Consider the following 15,930-nt stretch of genomic DNA (forward strand, 5'->3'; position numbering starts at 1 on the left):
TGAAAGTAACATCAGCTGTTACATAAATGTAGTAGAGTAAAAATCATATATTTCCCTCTGAAATGTAGTGGGACAGAAGTACATGAAAATTGTACTCAGGTACAGTAGATGTACTTGGTTACTTTCCACTACTGGAAAACTTAGAACTTAACTTTTTAACTTAGAATGCTGGACTCTCTCACTTGTAATGGTGTATTTTTAGTTTGAGTCCAACACTTATGTAAGTGAAAGATCCTAATAGTTCTTCCGCTACTGGTATTATTATTCTACAGAATAGAAATTTAATTAAATAGTTCCTCAAAACCCACAATGTTTTGATTTGGCAACATGTCTGCTGATAACCAATCATCGGTTGTGTTTTTTGCACGCCAAGATTACTTGAAAACTAAATGATGCAACCAGTGCTCTGTGTGTGTATGTGTAGTGTGTGTGTGTGTGTGTGTGTGTGTGGAAGGCCCTACGTCCGTGAGTACGCCAATTGCACTGAGGCCAGAAATAGAGACAGAGACTTTGAATGAGTGACACCCGTGAACTTTCCTCCCCTCTGCCTCTGCCTCTGCCTCTGCTCACTCCTGCCCACGCCTGCATGGACCTCCATTCAAAGCTGGTCCATTTGAATACTGGCGAGACAATCCTCCACTTAGCATTATGAAACAGCCCTGAGAGTGCGTGTGTGCGTGTTGTGTGTGTGTTCACCAAATGTTTGAGTCTCAATCTCTCATTCTCTTCCTCCCCTTCCTCTCCCTTTGCTCCCTCTTAACTCTGTTTTCATTTGTATTTTTGGGGGCTTACGGTACATGCAGGTATCAGGCAGACTGTATTTTCTCTGCAGCTCTGTGTCTAAGCGGTTTTTGGAGTCTGGTTCGGGTTCTTTCATTTTATGCAAAATTTTTGTCAGTTAACACAGATGTGTCACACCTTGTTTCTTTCTAAGATGGAGACGAACTCACTCCTTCCACTAGCTTAGGCTTAGTAGCCTAAGTTTACACATAATCCATGATGATGCAGATATAGAGAAACAGAAATGCATGGCAAAAATAACATATTGTCAATATTTTAGAGACCCCCCAAAATTTCAGAAATTATGTTTTCAGTAGTTTGCACCCTGCATAATGGCTAAAATGACCAAAATCTGTCACAAAACTTGCACTGAGGTTTAAAAAACAGAATGTCTTACCTTCAAAGTCATCTCAGCCACAAAGATTGCTGTGAAGATGTAGTTGGACAATTTGAGGAAGATCCGCTCCTGCAGTAAAGAAGGCAGAAAGACCTGGTTGAGCTGAGGTACAGTACATGCTACTGTTATAGCACCAATAGCAAATAATAAAAGAGATCACCTGAATAATGTATGAAGGAGCTATTTCACAAACTGTTTTCCCTGTTGCACTCACTCATGATGGCTGACAGGCAAATAGAAAGTTTACTGCTTATTAGCACTGCAGGAAGTTTTCAAACAAGGCATCTAATCTTTAGGCCTAAAATCTTATATTTCCATTTATATATGACAATGTTATCCACAGTTTTGTTTAGTGCAAATAGAACAAAAATTGCCTGAATCAGCTGAATTGCAGTGGGAACAAGTGGCATTATATCACCTGTGTAACACTGGGCTTCAGTTGTGTTGTGCAACAAGAATTTAAGGATGAAATTGGCAGTTTTCCAATGACAGGAGCATGTTGCATCGGGCCGTCAATTGTTTCATCAAAGATACAGTCAATAAAAAAAACAAGCACCGTCATTTTGTTTTGTGAGCGTGCACGCAACACAACCATCAGGACCGAGCTATTAGATTTCCATCTATACACACATTACTGCACTCCATGCTTCCCTAATTGCCAGAGGAAGCATGGCTCAGTGGTGTGTGTGCAGGCCGCAGAGGATGGGAGCCTATTTACTGAGCTAAACAAGGACTGAGGAGAGAAAACAAGCAAGCTAGCAAGAATAAGATCCCTTCACTGCCTGCTTATTTACCCTACTTCCCCTCTGTCTGAGGAGACACAACCCCGTCCTGCCACTGACTGTCTATGTACTGCATGTGCATGTCTGTGTGTGTGTGTGTGTGTGTGTGTGTGTGTGCATGTGAGCGGGTGTAGGTGGCTGCCTTTCCCACGGCCTCCGACTACCATCACCCATGCTCCGAGGAACACAAAATCACACACACAAACACAGACATGGCAGTCCTGCAGCGTTTTTCGTGAAGTCTATGGGAATGTTAGGCATGACATCACTGGGAATGCTGCCGTTGAGAGGGTTTATAAATTCCAGGCTTGACAGCAGCCATTCCTGTCCTCTGTCAACGAGTTTCCATACTTTCATTCATTACGAACTAACAGGCTTGTGGTAGGAGATGAGATTAGAGTAGAAGTGGGGGGAGATAGGGGGGGAATCATGCCATAATTAGACATGAATTCACAGTTTGCCTAAATTTGCTGTAGCTGGGCGGTTGTCAGTGGGTGAGCTGGCGACCATGGGTGAGTCCTTGCGGGCCCAGGGTATTGCCTGCTTGGTTCCCTTTCCTGTCTTTTCATCTGTCCTATAATAAGGCAATAAAGCCAAAAAAAATACTTAAAACAGGCTTGTGGTAGGAGATAAGATTACGAGTTTAGACTTTAGCTTGGGCGGTTGAGGAAAATTATGTAAATAGTTGTAGCTATGTTAGCTGGCAATAAAAAACTTTTCATATGTGGCTATTAATGTTTATTTATTTATTTGTATTAGTCCAACTGAAAGGAAAAAAAAAAAACTAAAAAAAAAAAAATTTTTAGACATGAATTCACCAGTTTGCCTAAATTTGCATGTCAGCCTGTATATTTTGGCTACACAAAATTGAAAATAAATTAATGGCGCCTTTTAGCTAGCTAGCTAAAATGAAGCACAGTATCAACTGGAAGGAACTAAATGATAAGAAAAGTCTAAATAAAGAATTAGACATACATTCAGAATTGTATCCAAGTCTAAACTGTAACACATACGTTAGCATGTCAGCTGTTTCCATTTTAGATACCAAAAATAAGCAAAGTATCAACTTTAGGTTGTTTTTTTCATGTTATTTGACTTACTCGACTTAAATGAACCAAATAATAAAATAAACAATGTTGAAGAAACTGAGCATTTGCTCTCTAGCGGGCTAAATATAGTTTGCTAGCTAAAATATTGCACATAAAGAGCACATAATCAACTCAGTCAAATAAGTACCCTAATTAAAAAATGCTGAATGACAATTTGCCCGAGTGCTTTCCCAACAATTCTCAATTTCAGGTGACTGAAAGAAACAGACAGGAATCAAGGGCTCAAACGAATTAAAACATTTCCCTTTTGCTTCCTTCTCTTTCCTTATCTCTAACGGTGGTGGTGTTATTGCCGGTTCGTCGCCTGGATTCCAGTGTGCCTGACAACAACTCAGGGCACCAAGCAAGCCGTCAGCCTGAAAAGATCATTGTTGCTCGGCTTGTTTTGAAGTCATGCAACAGAGGCCAGCAATGACTTAAACTGAGAGGCACTTTGCTTAGTTACAAAACAGTGAAAACAAGAAACCAAACACTTCCAGTAGGTAATCTACAGTGCTCCACTAGGCATTGTACACTGGCAGCCCCTAGATGCTGGAGACGCACAGTATCTCTCTAACTTTTAAGGAAATGTATAATGATAGCAATAATTTAGTAGGTCACTGCACTGTTACATAAAAATCCTGCTTAATGCAACATTCAATTATGCCATTACAAAGCCTTCCCGTATTCCTGAGCAGCACAAAACGAGAGTCAACCCACACTTCCTAGAAAGCTTTCATCACAGACAAGTGTGCAGCGCCATCTCTCTATCTTAATGTTGTACGGAGCAGATGACGTGGATGCAGAAAACTTAGATTGATTGTATTTTATACTGTTAATGCTGATATAATTCAATTTTAACCTCTAGACAGTGATGTATTGTCCCCTAGCTCAATTAAGAATAATAAATCGTAATAGGTGGTATAATCATCCTCAATCATTTCCACTGAGCTACAGTATCCAGGCAACCTCCAGCACCAAACCAAAACAGCAAAGGACTGCAAGCCAAATACAAAGTGTGTGACATAACTTCCAGGACAATAAACTAATTATTCAGCCAGCATTCCACACTAAAATGTTGTGACTAAAAGATTTTATCTCTGTAACAATGAGTACATTTCTGTTTAAAGAATACAACACGTCCTCTGGCAGGCTGGCACCGCAGGTGATGTAAAGCAGGTACTTTAAAAGAGTAGCAGCGGAGTGATAAATTATACATGTTTGGTTGTTATACAGAGCCAAAACAGGACCAGCGAGTGGAGATCGATTCACAATCGGCTTCATTAATTCAAAACATCCCACACAGAGAAACAGATAGCATCATGCAATGACCACCCGGGCAAATTAGTTCTGGCGCAATAAGCATCACAGCTCAAACCCGTAATGACTGCTCATTCTCTTGTTTTGGGCTGCTTGCTGCGTCATATATTTCCATCTAATTTCAATAATGGCCTCAGGGTGCCGACTGGACACAGCGGCCACGGCAGGAAACTGACAAAATACATCTGCATCTGAAAATACTGCTCTCTGATGTGAATGTCAGTGTGGCTGCAGTGGTGGATTTTGTGCATTGTTGTATTTACATATGTGCGTGTGCAAAGGTGAGAGACATTAATTCATCTCATCTAGGTGTGTGTGTGTGTGTGATCTCTCTGCCCTGATTAGACCGGGCTGCCTGTGGGGCGGCCTCCATTTGTTAAACATCTCCTTTCCTGGACATTAGCCACGTACGCCAGCCCACAGATAATTGAATCAATTACAACGGCACTGTCTCCTCCGTGTTTCAGTCGCAAAACAAGCAGAATGGAGTGTTCCAGCGAGACCGAAACGCAATTAGGCCCATCCACGGAACACCTCGCTCAGCGAGAAAAAAAAAATCAAACAGTGATAATTATTGTGTTTATGCATGGAGTGGCTGGGCTGTGTTCTGCTGCTATTACTGGAAGTAGGAAAGGACATACAGTTAGATATATGTGTGTTTGTGTGTCTGTGTGTGTGTGTGTGTGTGTGTGTGTGTGTGTGTGTGTGTGTGTGTGTGTGTGTGTGTGTGTGTGTTGCTGCAAGGCATTCAGCCAGGCCTTCTCTATCTGAAGCGATGGTGCATTAACTAAGGAGGTGATGGTGTTGATGATGCAGTGCAGTAGATACAGGGGTATAGCACACATTACCCAAAGCCACTGGCTCACAGTCAAACAGGAGTGATTCCCTGCTTACACAATGTTCCACTCCATTTCTCTGCAGAGAGGAAACTACAGTAGTAATTCTGTTTAGGGGCGAGTATGTGTGTGAATGTGTGTTTGTTCCAGCAGCCATCAAGGTTGGACTTGCTGACAGGTACTTTCTCCCTTTTTCCTCCACTTCTGTTTGTACTTTCTTGAGCTGCCAGCAAGTTCCTTCATGATTGATTCTACACATACATTTCAGGTCTCTATCTCTCTTTACACACACACACACACACACACACACACACACACACATACACACACACACACACACACACACACACACACACACACACATAGATATGGGTATATGCTTCTTTGGCTGTCTACCAGTCTTTCCTTTTGACTCCACTTCTTTCGGTGTTTCCCTTAAAGACCACGAAGGCAACACACTCCGCATCTTTTCACAGGCTGAATTTACAGAGCTAACAGTCACAGTGTGTACTTAATCAAGTGTGTTTATGCTCTTAAAAATGATTTGAGACTCACAGCACTGGTGGGATCGATGTGAGGCCTCTCCATGGCGATAGTGATGCAGTTGAGGAAGATTATGACCAACACAATATGGTCAAACATCTTGTGGGTGATGATCCTATTGCACAGGATCCGAAACCTGACAGAAAATACACAGAAATTTGAAACTTCAGTGACACTGGATATTGACTTAACATATAAAACAAGCAAGGGTGTGTTTTGGTATGATAAAATGATAAATTACCCCACAATAACTGCTTTGTACATATAACCAGAAGCTACATATAAATGAATTTGTTTTATGATGTGACAATGCTTGATTAGGTTTAGGCCTCAAAATGACTTGGTTAGAACATTGTGGTTTGGTTTAAAATGACGACTTTGCTAAGGCTAGGGGACTTTCGTCATCATGGAGACAATAATAAACATGTGTTTAAGGTTAAGGAACGATTGTGGCCACGATAAAAAAAACAGCATTCACTGTGGGTTGGACATGGGAAACGTACAGGGGCTCTTTAAAGCAGCTACAAGCAACTTTCATTTCGTGTTGATTCTGGCGACCCCTGTGGACAAAAGCGGTAGTGTTCATACCGCATCAAGTCACTGATTTGGAGGGGAATCTGACCGAATCTGACCCAATGGCAGATATTAAGAATAACTATATTAAAATAGCCAATCTCCTCATTGATGGTCTTGTTTGTTTATGTTGGTCAACTGTAGTTGACTAGAAGTATAAAGTAGCATGACAATGAATATGCTTACATGCACACTAATTTTACTTTTATATAATAATATATATTTTATTATTTATATTTTTTTATTCCATATGTAGCATTTTCCGGTTAAGACATGTGGCTTGTGCTGATATTATTCAGGTTTCTTTGCACATGTATATAGCGCATTCAGATGTCTCATCTGTTTGTTTTTTTTACTACTGTTTGCAACACACAGTCTCTTACCTGTTTACAGCTTTGTGCGTTTTAGACAAACCAACTAGCCAACAGTTTGGAAGGCCGGAGTAAAGATGCATGCACAAAGGAAAAGCCCATAGAAACACAACTACTTTTAAACATAGTGAGAGATTTGGACATCAACAGCTTTTTGGACATAAGCAAATATGACGACAACAACCTCTTCAAGAATGTGGTTGAACAAATGAAAGAAGGAGAATGCGTTTGCACAGTCGAATAAGTCTGCCACTGGTGGAAAACTGAAAAAAACCTCTTTTGACGCAAAGAGGCAAAATGGCTCCATCTCTTCTACTTTTACCACGGGAGTAGCGTGACTGCATCTTGAAAAGGAGAGAAATTCCTCTGTAGGTCGGTACAGTACATCAATAATAGTTAGGTATCAGAGTATGCACAGCTGCAAACAAACTGGACTATTAGTGGAAGATTAATTTTAAAACAGCTTAGTGTGAATATTGTCTTTTTCAGACTGAGGGCAAAAAGTTGAATACTTTGTACATGTAAACATGTCAATGTAAATACTCATGGAAACACTTAATGCCAATCCAGATTGCAGTTTAGTACGGGCGGGTTCTATAAAACCTCAAACTGTATTACATACTGTACAAGGACATTTACTGAAACACTGTGTACACCAGTAATGGAAGATTCAATTTAAGAGAGCTTGTCTCATATAACTCTGTAATGAACCGCTGTACAATTAGAAGTCATTAATTATGCCTGACTTTCATTACACAACATGAAAAGGTTCCCAGGCTTTGAGCTTGTGACAACCGCGAAAGAAAGAGGGAACGCTTGTTATATATGGCACTGGAAAAGGATTTAACCGTGCATCAAATCTGCTTTGATGGCTCATATCTAAGTGTTCAGTGGGGGACAATATTGTGAGGCTGGGATCTGGATTTTTGGCTTTATTTGACAATGCAGACACCATTGTGTCAACACTGCTGAGTGTTTGCTGAGTCTGTGTGCATGTTGTGTGTGTGTGTGTGTGTGTGTCATCTGACTGTGGTGATCATTATGCATACAGTATACAGACTGGATGAGGTAATTCTTCTTTGATATCTGCACGCCAGAGCCTTGATGCTGAATTGTTTTCCTTAAGCAGGAGGGAAGGGAGGACACATTGCGAACACCCGCCTCTGGTGCCAGCTCTGCCTCCTCCGCCTCCTCCACATTTTGAAGGGCCAACGTCTGACTGAGAACTTTAATGTGAAGTTCAAATGGGCCCCAAGACTTACAAACACGCACGCACCAAATACCTGTCACCCCACGCCCCAGATGCAAAAATACAGTCAGACCTGGGATTTGGAATAATCACTGACATCTTGATGTTTATATATATAAAGATTTTGACAAGTGTTTGAAGTTTTCCACTCTAATGATATTTACTGACCTTTTGAGTTTTCTGGCATCGGTGCCTCAATTGCTTCTAAATGACAGCTGACATAATTGACTTAAATATTGATTAGTGTCAGTTTTGTACTTTTAAAATGTCACCAAGCACGTCCAAACACTACTCTCTTACAAATTCTCTCATTTAAAGTTGTAAATCTATACTTTCTGACTCTTTTTTTCCCACTAAATTTTCAGATTTTAACACAGTCAACCCACTCTTCAGTTTCTTCATCTTAATTTTTTAAGTCTTTGAACATCTCTGTGGTCTTTATGCACTGCATTTCCCAGAAGTCCCCTACCACTTCAACAGTGTAGGTGGTAGCGTTTGCTTGGATCCTCTCCCTGCTAAAGAAGTTTGAGTTTCTTGAGGCGGTTTCTCAGGCAGTGGCATGGCCTCTTTGTGTAGAATGGCTAGAAGAGATAAGAGCCGCTCATGCTAATTACCCAGTTCTTCTTTTTCTGTGCATTCCAAACAAACCAGAGCCATAAACCGCATCACTTCCTGTGTGCTGGATGACTGCTTTCCAAGAAAGAGCTGGCATATGCTGAGAACAGTTTGTGTATTCTTCAGCTATCGGCTGAATCGCTTTTATGTTACATCAGTCGGCACTGGAAAGTAGCAACACAGAGAGTTTTGACATAAATATGCCACAGATCATTACTTTCACCTCTTACTAAATTCTGAAGTGTCCTCCCTGCTGTTTATTTGTACTATTTTTATCTGTATCTTATTCTGTGCTGCAAAGATGACCCACTTCCCCCACAAGGTTCAGTCTAGTTCCACATGATCTCATCGTGTACTGTATGAGGGACCACGTGCACAACTCTCAGTGAGCCCCACACATCCCTGGTCCCAGTGTTTGAACACATCTTATCGCAGTGACTACATCACAGTATGCCCTCATAGCCGGGCCCACTCCTCCGCTCATTTAAAACTTCCCCTGCAGTAATCATCAGTAGCAGCGGTAACAACAGCAAGCACAAAGGCAGGTTGAGGTGAACTCAGGTCCATGTGAAAAGCCGCTGGACTCCGGGCCTCCCACCATGCTGCTGTCTCTTGATGTGATTGTGAGCACAGGCGGGTGTCCACGGTGGTTCAAGGCCAGAATGGGCGCCACGCAGAGCCTGTGTCCTCGGTGTCACTCTCAGCGACAGCCAAAGCTTGTGGCCTGCTGCGATTGAAAGCCAGCTAGAAGCCCGTTTTGAGCCAAGATCCTTCAGTTTTCTTAATACTCTGACAATAACAGGCTACAGGGAGCTTTTCCTATTAACCTTTTCCAAATTATATAATACAGCCAACAGAGAGGAGAACCATTCAAAACTTTTAAAAAGGCTCAAATTCACAGATAGACTAGGTCCTCAATGCAAATCAATGGAAAAAATATTCATACTGATAAAGATGCTGGCTGCCTCCCAGTGATTTTACCTTTAAATTTGAAATGAAATTTAAATTCTCAATTGTGGGAAATATAAACTAAATAATAAAACTGCTGTAGGACATATTTCACAAGTCTCTAGGAGAATGTTTCCCATGGCAGCCAACATTTGTCTCATTGTGTGCTACAGACTAAAGAACCTAATAGTGTATAGCTTATAAACACTGATACAAGTCATGTTTCATGCCCATACAGCGCTAGCGTTTTAAGCTATCTGCTACCTCACAACACTCAATGTACATTGAATCCTGCGATTTAAACTCATCATGGTGCGTCTTAACTCATTTGTAAGTCTGTCGATGGGGATTATTTTATACTGTTTCTTAAAGTCATACAATTTCAAACATCCACTCATTTGGCCATTACATGACACTGGTGATGGCTAACATTAAGTTCTCATTGGGTGGCTGCGGCGGGGGACTCATTGTTTGATGTTTAATTAGCATGTTGCGGTGCCGTGGCGGCAGGCTGGGGCCAGCATGTTCCTTGGTGTTGCCTTCACAGCCACATCCTCTAAACAGACAGCAGAGATGCACAGATCAAAGCCTCAGAAGGGGAGGAGGAGTGAGGGAAGAGGGGGGCGAAGGAGGTTGGGAAGCGTTGGATTCAGCACGTGGCTGAGATAACACGGAGCACTCAGTAAGAGAAACTCCCTTCCTCCCTTTGCTCCTACTTACTCACCCCTGACATGGCAGAAATGTGCAGATAAAAGAGACTTTTAAAGTGAGAATGTGGGAGGGAACAGAAGTTGATATAGGAAGGACAGAAAAAATTGCTGTGCTCACAATGCAGCAAAAAACCCTGTGCCATTACAGTCAGCATTATGGGATCAGTTAAATGCAATGTTAAGAATCCTCTTCTTGTCAAGAATAGGCTCAGACTTTTAATGTACACTGATAACAAAAGATCATTTAAAAAGTGCTGTGAACTGATTTATTCAAGCTGCCACAGGAGGAAGTAGTGTACAGGGGCGTTCCTTTTGGAAACTTTTAGAGTGCTGTGTACCCAGAACTTCCATGAATATGTAAAAACGCCCATATTATGGAAAAAGAATTACAGGCAAGAAGTAGAGAAGGGGAATAATACCTTGACTCTGGAGGGAAGAGGTAGAGTGACCAGCTGTCTCTCTGTCGACACCAATCGGGCTGCTTCTTCTCCAGCCAGCGGACCAGTCTGGCAAAACGACCCTGGAGGGATTAGGCAGTGCACAGTGCATTCATTATTCATATGTTCACAATTTCCTGTTGCATATTGTGAGCAACAATCATTCTCCACAGATAGAATGTGTTTGTTCTTACAACACTGTTTGTTTCATTAATAAAACAAGGTTGGTCAAAAACGGGGCCACCTACAAACAAACACAAGGACATGCTTTAGCCTGATATGATATGCAAATTAAAATGCATAGCTGAGATAATATATTTTTAAAAATGATTATATAAATGACCCTCAATTTAAGAATATTTCTTATCTGATGAAATTCATTTGGAGAAGGCTGTAAGACAGGGCTTCCCTCTTTCCCCACTCCTTTTTGCATTGGCAATAAGGGAGAAAACAATGAAACAATACAATTTAATTTGCATCTTTTAATGTATTTAACTAATATTGGAAAATCCAAATGATCTAAAATTGTTGTAAAGTTTGTTTATACCTGACTGTTAAAGCCCCTACATCATTAACCACAACCTGTACCATTATTGAAACCAATCCTTATTCAAACCCTAGAATCCCCCCCCGTCTTTGACATGCTTGGTGGGATATTTTCATCGTGAAGACAAGTACAAGCAAACATGCAGCCAGACTAACCAGGTTGGGCTCCTCTTCTGCATTTTCGTCTTCAGTATTGTCCTCCAGAGAGACGTGGGTGGGGCCCAGGACTGACGGAGAGCCCTTCCCATTGCAGTCGCTGTGCCCTGGGGGCCGCAAGTGGCCCAGTGAGGGCGGCCTGGAGCTGTGCATGCTGGCCGAGCGGTACAGATAGGGCACCTACACAAGGAAAGGGTCTAATGTAAATGCTGCAGTCTCATTATCTTTCTATCTATTCTATATTTGCTTTGTGCCGGGCTTTTAAATTGGTTTAGATTGGGTAAGTTCTGTTTCATGTAGGCTATCCCTGTAATGTCCTTTCGGTTTGTTTTCTCTTTGTCTTTGTAAAAAATTACAAAAAAACTGCACCCTGTTTTGTCCTGCAAAGCAACTTCCCTCCAAGCCAAAAAACAAGGGTCCTCCCCTAGTGTATCCCTGAGAGCTGTTAATGCAGGTTTCTTTTCCAGCCAAACATGACAGCAGGTGAGTTCCCTCATTAACATTCCATCAGCCAGAGGGGACTATTTATCCAGCAAATCCCCCTACTCTAATCTTTTCTTGGAAGCAAAAACCTGCCTGCAATTGACTTTCTATGGTATATGAGTAAAGAAAACCAAATTTAGCCTTTTGTGAGTGATAGTCATTTCTGAGTCAAGTTGTGATTAATGCTAACCATGTTACCTCAACTGGCGTTCTGCAGGAAGGTGTTTGTGTATGTCTAGGTCGATAAAGCTAGCAAACATTGTTGAGTTAAAATGTGTGCAAATATGTCAAAAAGGTCATAAAGTTTGTTTTTACACTCGTACTCTAAACGCTGTATATGTTCACTGTGGCATCTTCTGCTTAGGGCTATGACTAGGAATAACACTTTAATACATCAGAAGAATGCCATAAAGTCTGACAATATAATTTTAAGATGCACTCTAAAATATACTACTGTCAAGTGAGCAGGACTTCCAGTTTGTGGAGATTGTGGTATTATTGTAGTTTCTACCCCAATTGTGCTCCAAGTGAAATGTTATGCAGTACTACAAATACCCCAGAGAAGAATGAAAGGTAGAACCTGATAGACGCACAGCATCTACCTGCAACAGAGCATCAGGGGGCAAATCCATGGAGCTCCGAGTCTCTACTGACACCATCCTCCGGTGTCGGGGCCCTCTCTGTGACATGGATTCCGTCCTGGCCAGAGAGGCGTCATCGTCCTCAATCAACCCGCCTCCTCCTTCTCCTCCACCTTCCCCGTCTTCCGAGCTAGAGCCACCCTCCCCGGAGAGGAGAGACCGTCGTTCCCCAGACTGCCGCTTCTGGCGTTTGAGTGACGGGGCGCGACCCAGGCTGTTCCAACTGGACCGGCGGCTGGTCCAGCCGCTGCCGGAGCTACATGGGCCATGGGGAGATGAGCTCCGGGCACTGGTCTGCAGCGGGAGGACAGCCGGGAGGGCAATAGGAGGACAGAGTGATAAAAAGCAGGAGAGAGGAAAAGAATAACGAGGGACAGCAAGTAAAAGTGTTGATCTTGAACCTTAGCTCTCTGGCAATGTTGTTCTTTTATGCACATGAACCAAGCTGAATTGGATTGACTCGGCCTGACGTGAGCTGAATTGAATAGAGCTTCACGCTGACAGGCAGACAGCAGCAGATGTAGAGATGTGGGCTTATTTTCTCAGGTCTTTATCCCGATCATCAGCTCGTCAAATAAAGAGTGGCAATGGCAGCAGTAAGAAGAGTGTCGGACCGCACGCCACATTAATCACCATCAATCATTATGACTTCCACACATCAGCAGGACACATACAACGAATTCAGAAAGACACTCAGGGGAAAGCTGGGTGGCGGTGGGGGCTGGGGGTAATTCCTGGCACTTATCCCTTTACACATGTATTAATGCTGGCTTTCTGACATCCTGGAACAGGGTTATTACACTTGATAACTGCCACATGCTTTTGGTGTGTGTGAGAATAAATATACGAACCGGGGATTTGTCATAGCAGGCTGGGTCTATGGAGACGCTGCTGCCTCGACGGGACTCGTAGTCCAGGATGGGATCACCTCCGACAGGCAACTTGGGTACGGGCATGGGGGTGGCAGCCGTGTGGGTAATTACAGGTGGAGTCAAGCTGGTCTTCAGGTCCACGTGGCCATTTACAGGCACTACTAGTAAAGAGAGTTGGTTAGGAGTGGGTTAGAGCAAAGGGGATTGAAGATGACCGAGGTTTAACGTATAGAATAGGAGAAAATGAATGAGAAAAAAGAAATAAAAATGTAATAAAAACAGGAGGAAAAGCAGGAAGAGGTGGTGCACAGGGGGGAGTGCCACAGGGGTCCACCCTCTGTAACGTAGCACAGCCCACTTAAAAATTGATGCTTCATACTGTTACTGAGCAACATGAATATTTCAGCAGGGCATTAATCTTATGGGATGCGTGGGAGAGAATATTATGTTTGGCAGTAACACAAATACATGACATGCGGAGGGCAATGCAACTTTAATAACACTAATTCCTCCATCTTCCAACCTTTATCGGAGGTCTAGAAGATGTATATTAGGCTCTTCCAGCTATGTAAGCAGTTTTATACAGAGCATCTAAAGGGGCTGAAGGGGAGATGATACCGTACGTCTGGGAGTTGTACTCCATACAGTAGTGTTTCCAATGGGCTTTTCAGTCTGCGCAAACAGTAATCAGAGGGGATGGGAACTGGCGTATGAGGAATTATGGATGAGGCTGCTGTACTGGTTTGATGTTGCGCAAGGAGACAGCAAGGCACGTGCCCACTGAGTGTGGTCGAAAACCAATGGGGAAAAGACTGAGAACAGTAGACCGCAGACATGGAACAGGTGGGGGAATGTTTGCGCAGGGTTTACTTTAAATCCCTCCGACCTAACTTGCTGCCGTAGCGCAATATTTTACATACATTAAGTAGGAAACACAATATGTAATCTGCAGGGATCTAACAGAGATTAGAGAGGGGAATGCCAGCAGTTAACTGGGCAAACACAGATGGTGTTTGTAATAGGGGCTTAGATAAATCACAAAGCGTTGAGTTCAATCCTTTGCATTCCTCACTGATTCAAGCAGCAATGCAGTGTGTGTTGTCTGCATACATATGTGCAGTTAATGTGCATTCTTCACCTGCAGAGGCCGACAAATCCTTCTTGCTGCCGTTTACGTCCTCCATACTTCGCGCACAGGAATCGATCTCCGAACCTGATTTAGAAGCATCACCCTTGATACACAAAAGCACACACAAAGTGTTAGAGAAAAACACCTCTGTAAGTCTCAGTTTCTTAGTAGAGTTAACAGAAAGCAGGGGTGGAGGGGGCGTTGAAGTTGCCTCTGAGCACAGATCACTGCTTAGCTGTATCTCAGTCCCAAATGTCGCATCAATCCTTGTTCAGATCTGACCTAGAGGCAACCTCCCTCTTGTAAGCAGGCCGGTGAGCTATTGGTCTCCCTGATCCCAAAATTCAAAGGTCAAAGGGTACAGAGAGAGGGTGAGAAAGAGTAACTGTGTAAAGTGTCTTCATGCAAGGAGGCGCATAGAGAAACCACACTGAGACCCAACCAGGCAAATGCAACAAAGCAGTTTTCAGAGAGAACCTGGCCAATATATTGAGTTCAATTTATCGTGCAAAAACACTTTGGCCGCATAGTAATTCTTTTTACTTGCCATGACCCGTAAACAGCTACAAAAGAGCTTCAGTGTGGTTGCTAGATCTACAATTTTCACACTTCACAAACACACAACACACAGTGTACTTCTTGTGGTGTAGAGCAATCTGTAAATCAGCAACCCAGTTAGACTTTTGTCAGAACAGCAGAACTGTTTATGCCTTGTTTTGTTCTCTATCATTGTTCCAGACAGTGAAGTCAAAATGAGTTTTTCTCAGTATCTCACATTCACATATCTTCCTACTCCTCCTTACTATCTTCCACAGACTTGTCTCAGGCTCTTAATTATTCTCTTCTAGCCTCTGCTTCACACTGCCTTCCATTTACAAACCTACTGCAGTGAATCTCAGAGTTCCTGCTAGTATTTGTTGCACTATGCCAGAGCCTGCAGACTCCATTAATATGTGCAAGGGTGCCAGGTGGATGCTGGATTAATAGAATGCCGACCCAGTGAGTCAGACCTCTGTGGTAGCAAAGTGAATAAACTGTGTGCAGAAAAGCCTCGGGACCTAATCACCACGCACCTCCTTTTAAACTAACAAATTACTTTCTTGATACTTCCCATGAGTGTGAGAGAAAGACAAAGTGGGTGTCGATATACTGCATATTGTATTTGTTTACTGATGGCGTGTTGGGTATGGCTATCTTTGGGGCACTTATTTGCATTTTTTCTTCTTGTAGTTAAAGCCACTACTTGTGTGCAACAGACTGATTTTCCCGGACCTGTGAAGTGTGGGAAAATTAGGTAAGGAGAGCGGATGCTAATGAAGTAGGAGGCCAGTCAACTCAAGGGCTGATTGGAGGCTGCCGTGGTTGCCATGCTCTTCACGTTTTTGCATCTATTTATTTATCACAGTGGCTTGTTCATGTTTAAAAATGCGGCAGGAAACATGGAGCACCTGGGA

At 42.6% G+C, this 15,930-nt stretch overlaps 1 protein-coding gene across 16 annotated transcripts in view; it reads right to left on the reverse strand.

Moving 5' to 3' along the window:
• Positions 1–15,930, reverse strand: part of cacna1g (calcium channel, voltage-dependent, T type, alpha 1G subunit) — a 243,457-nt gene that overhangs the window by 56,388 nt on the left and 171,139 nt on the right. For 14 of the 16 annotated variants that reach the window (XM_051417966.1, XM_051417968.1, XM_051417974.1 and 11 more), the window contains 7 exons: positions 14,486–14,579; positions 13,327–13,508; positions 12,437–12,769; positions 11,352–11,531; positions 10,632–10,732; positions 5,759–5,882; positions 1,178–1,246 (listed from right to left, as the gene is read on the reverse strand). In XM_051417966.1, the coding sequence (XP_051273926.1) occupies positions 1,178–1,246; positions 5,759–5,882; positions 10,632–10,732; positions 11,352–11,531; positions 12,437–12,769; positions 13,327–13,508; positions 14,486–14,579 (1,083 nt within the window). The remainder of the gene's footprint in view (positions 1–1,177; positions 1,247–5,758; positions 5,883–10,631; positions 10,733–11,351; positions 11,532–12,436; positions 12,770–13,326; positions 13,509–14,485; positions 14,580–15,930) is intronic. The other 2 variants (XM_051417967.1, XM_051417960.1) reach the window with 1 other exon arrangement.

The sequence above is a fragment of the Dicentrarchus labrax genome, unplaced genomic scaffold, assembly GCF_905237075.1.
Source record: "Dicentrarchus labrax unplaced genomic scaffold, dlabrax2021, whole genome shotgun sequence".
Taxonomy (NCBI): domain Eukaryota; kingdom Metazoa; phylum Chordata; class Actinopteri; family Moronidae; genus Dicentrarchus; species Dicentrarchus labrax.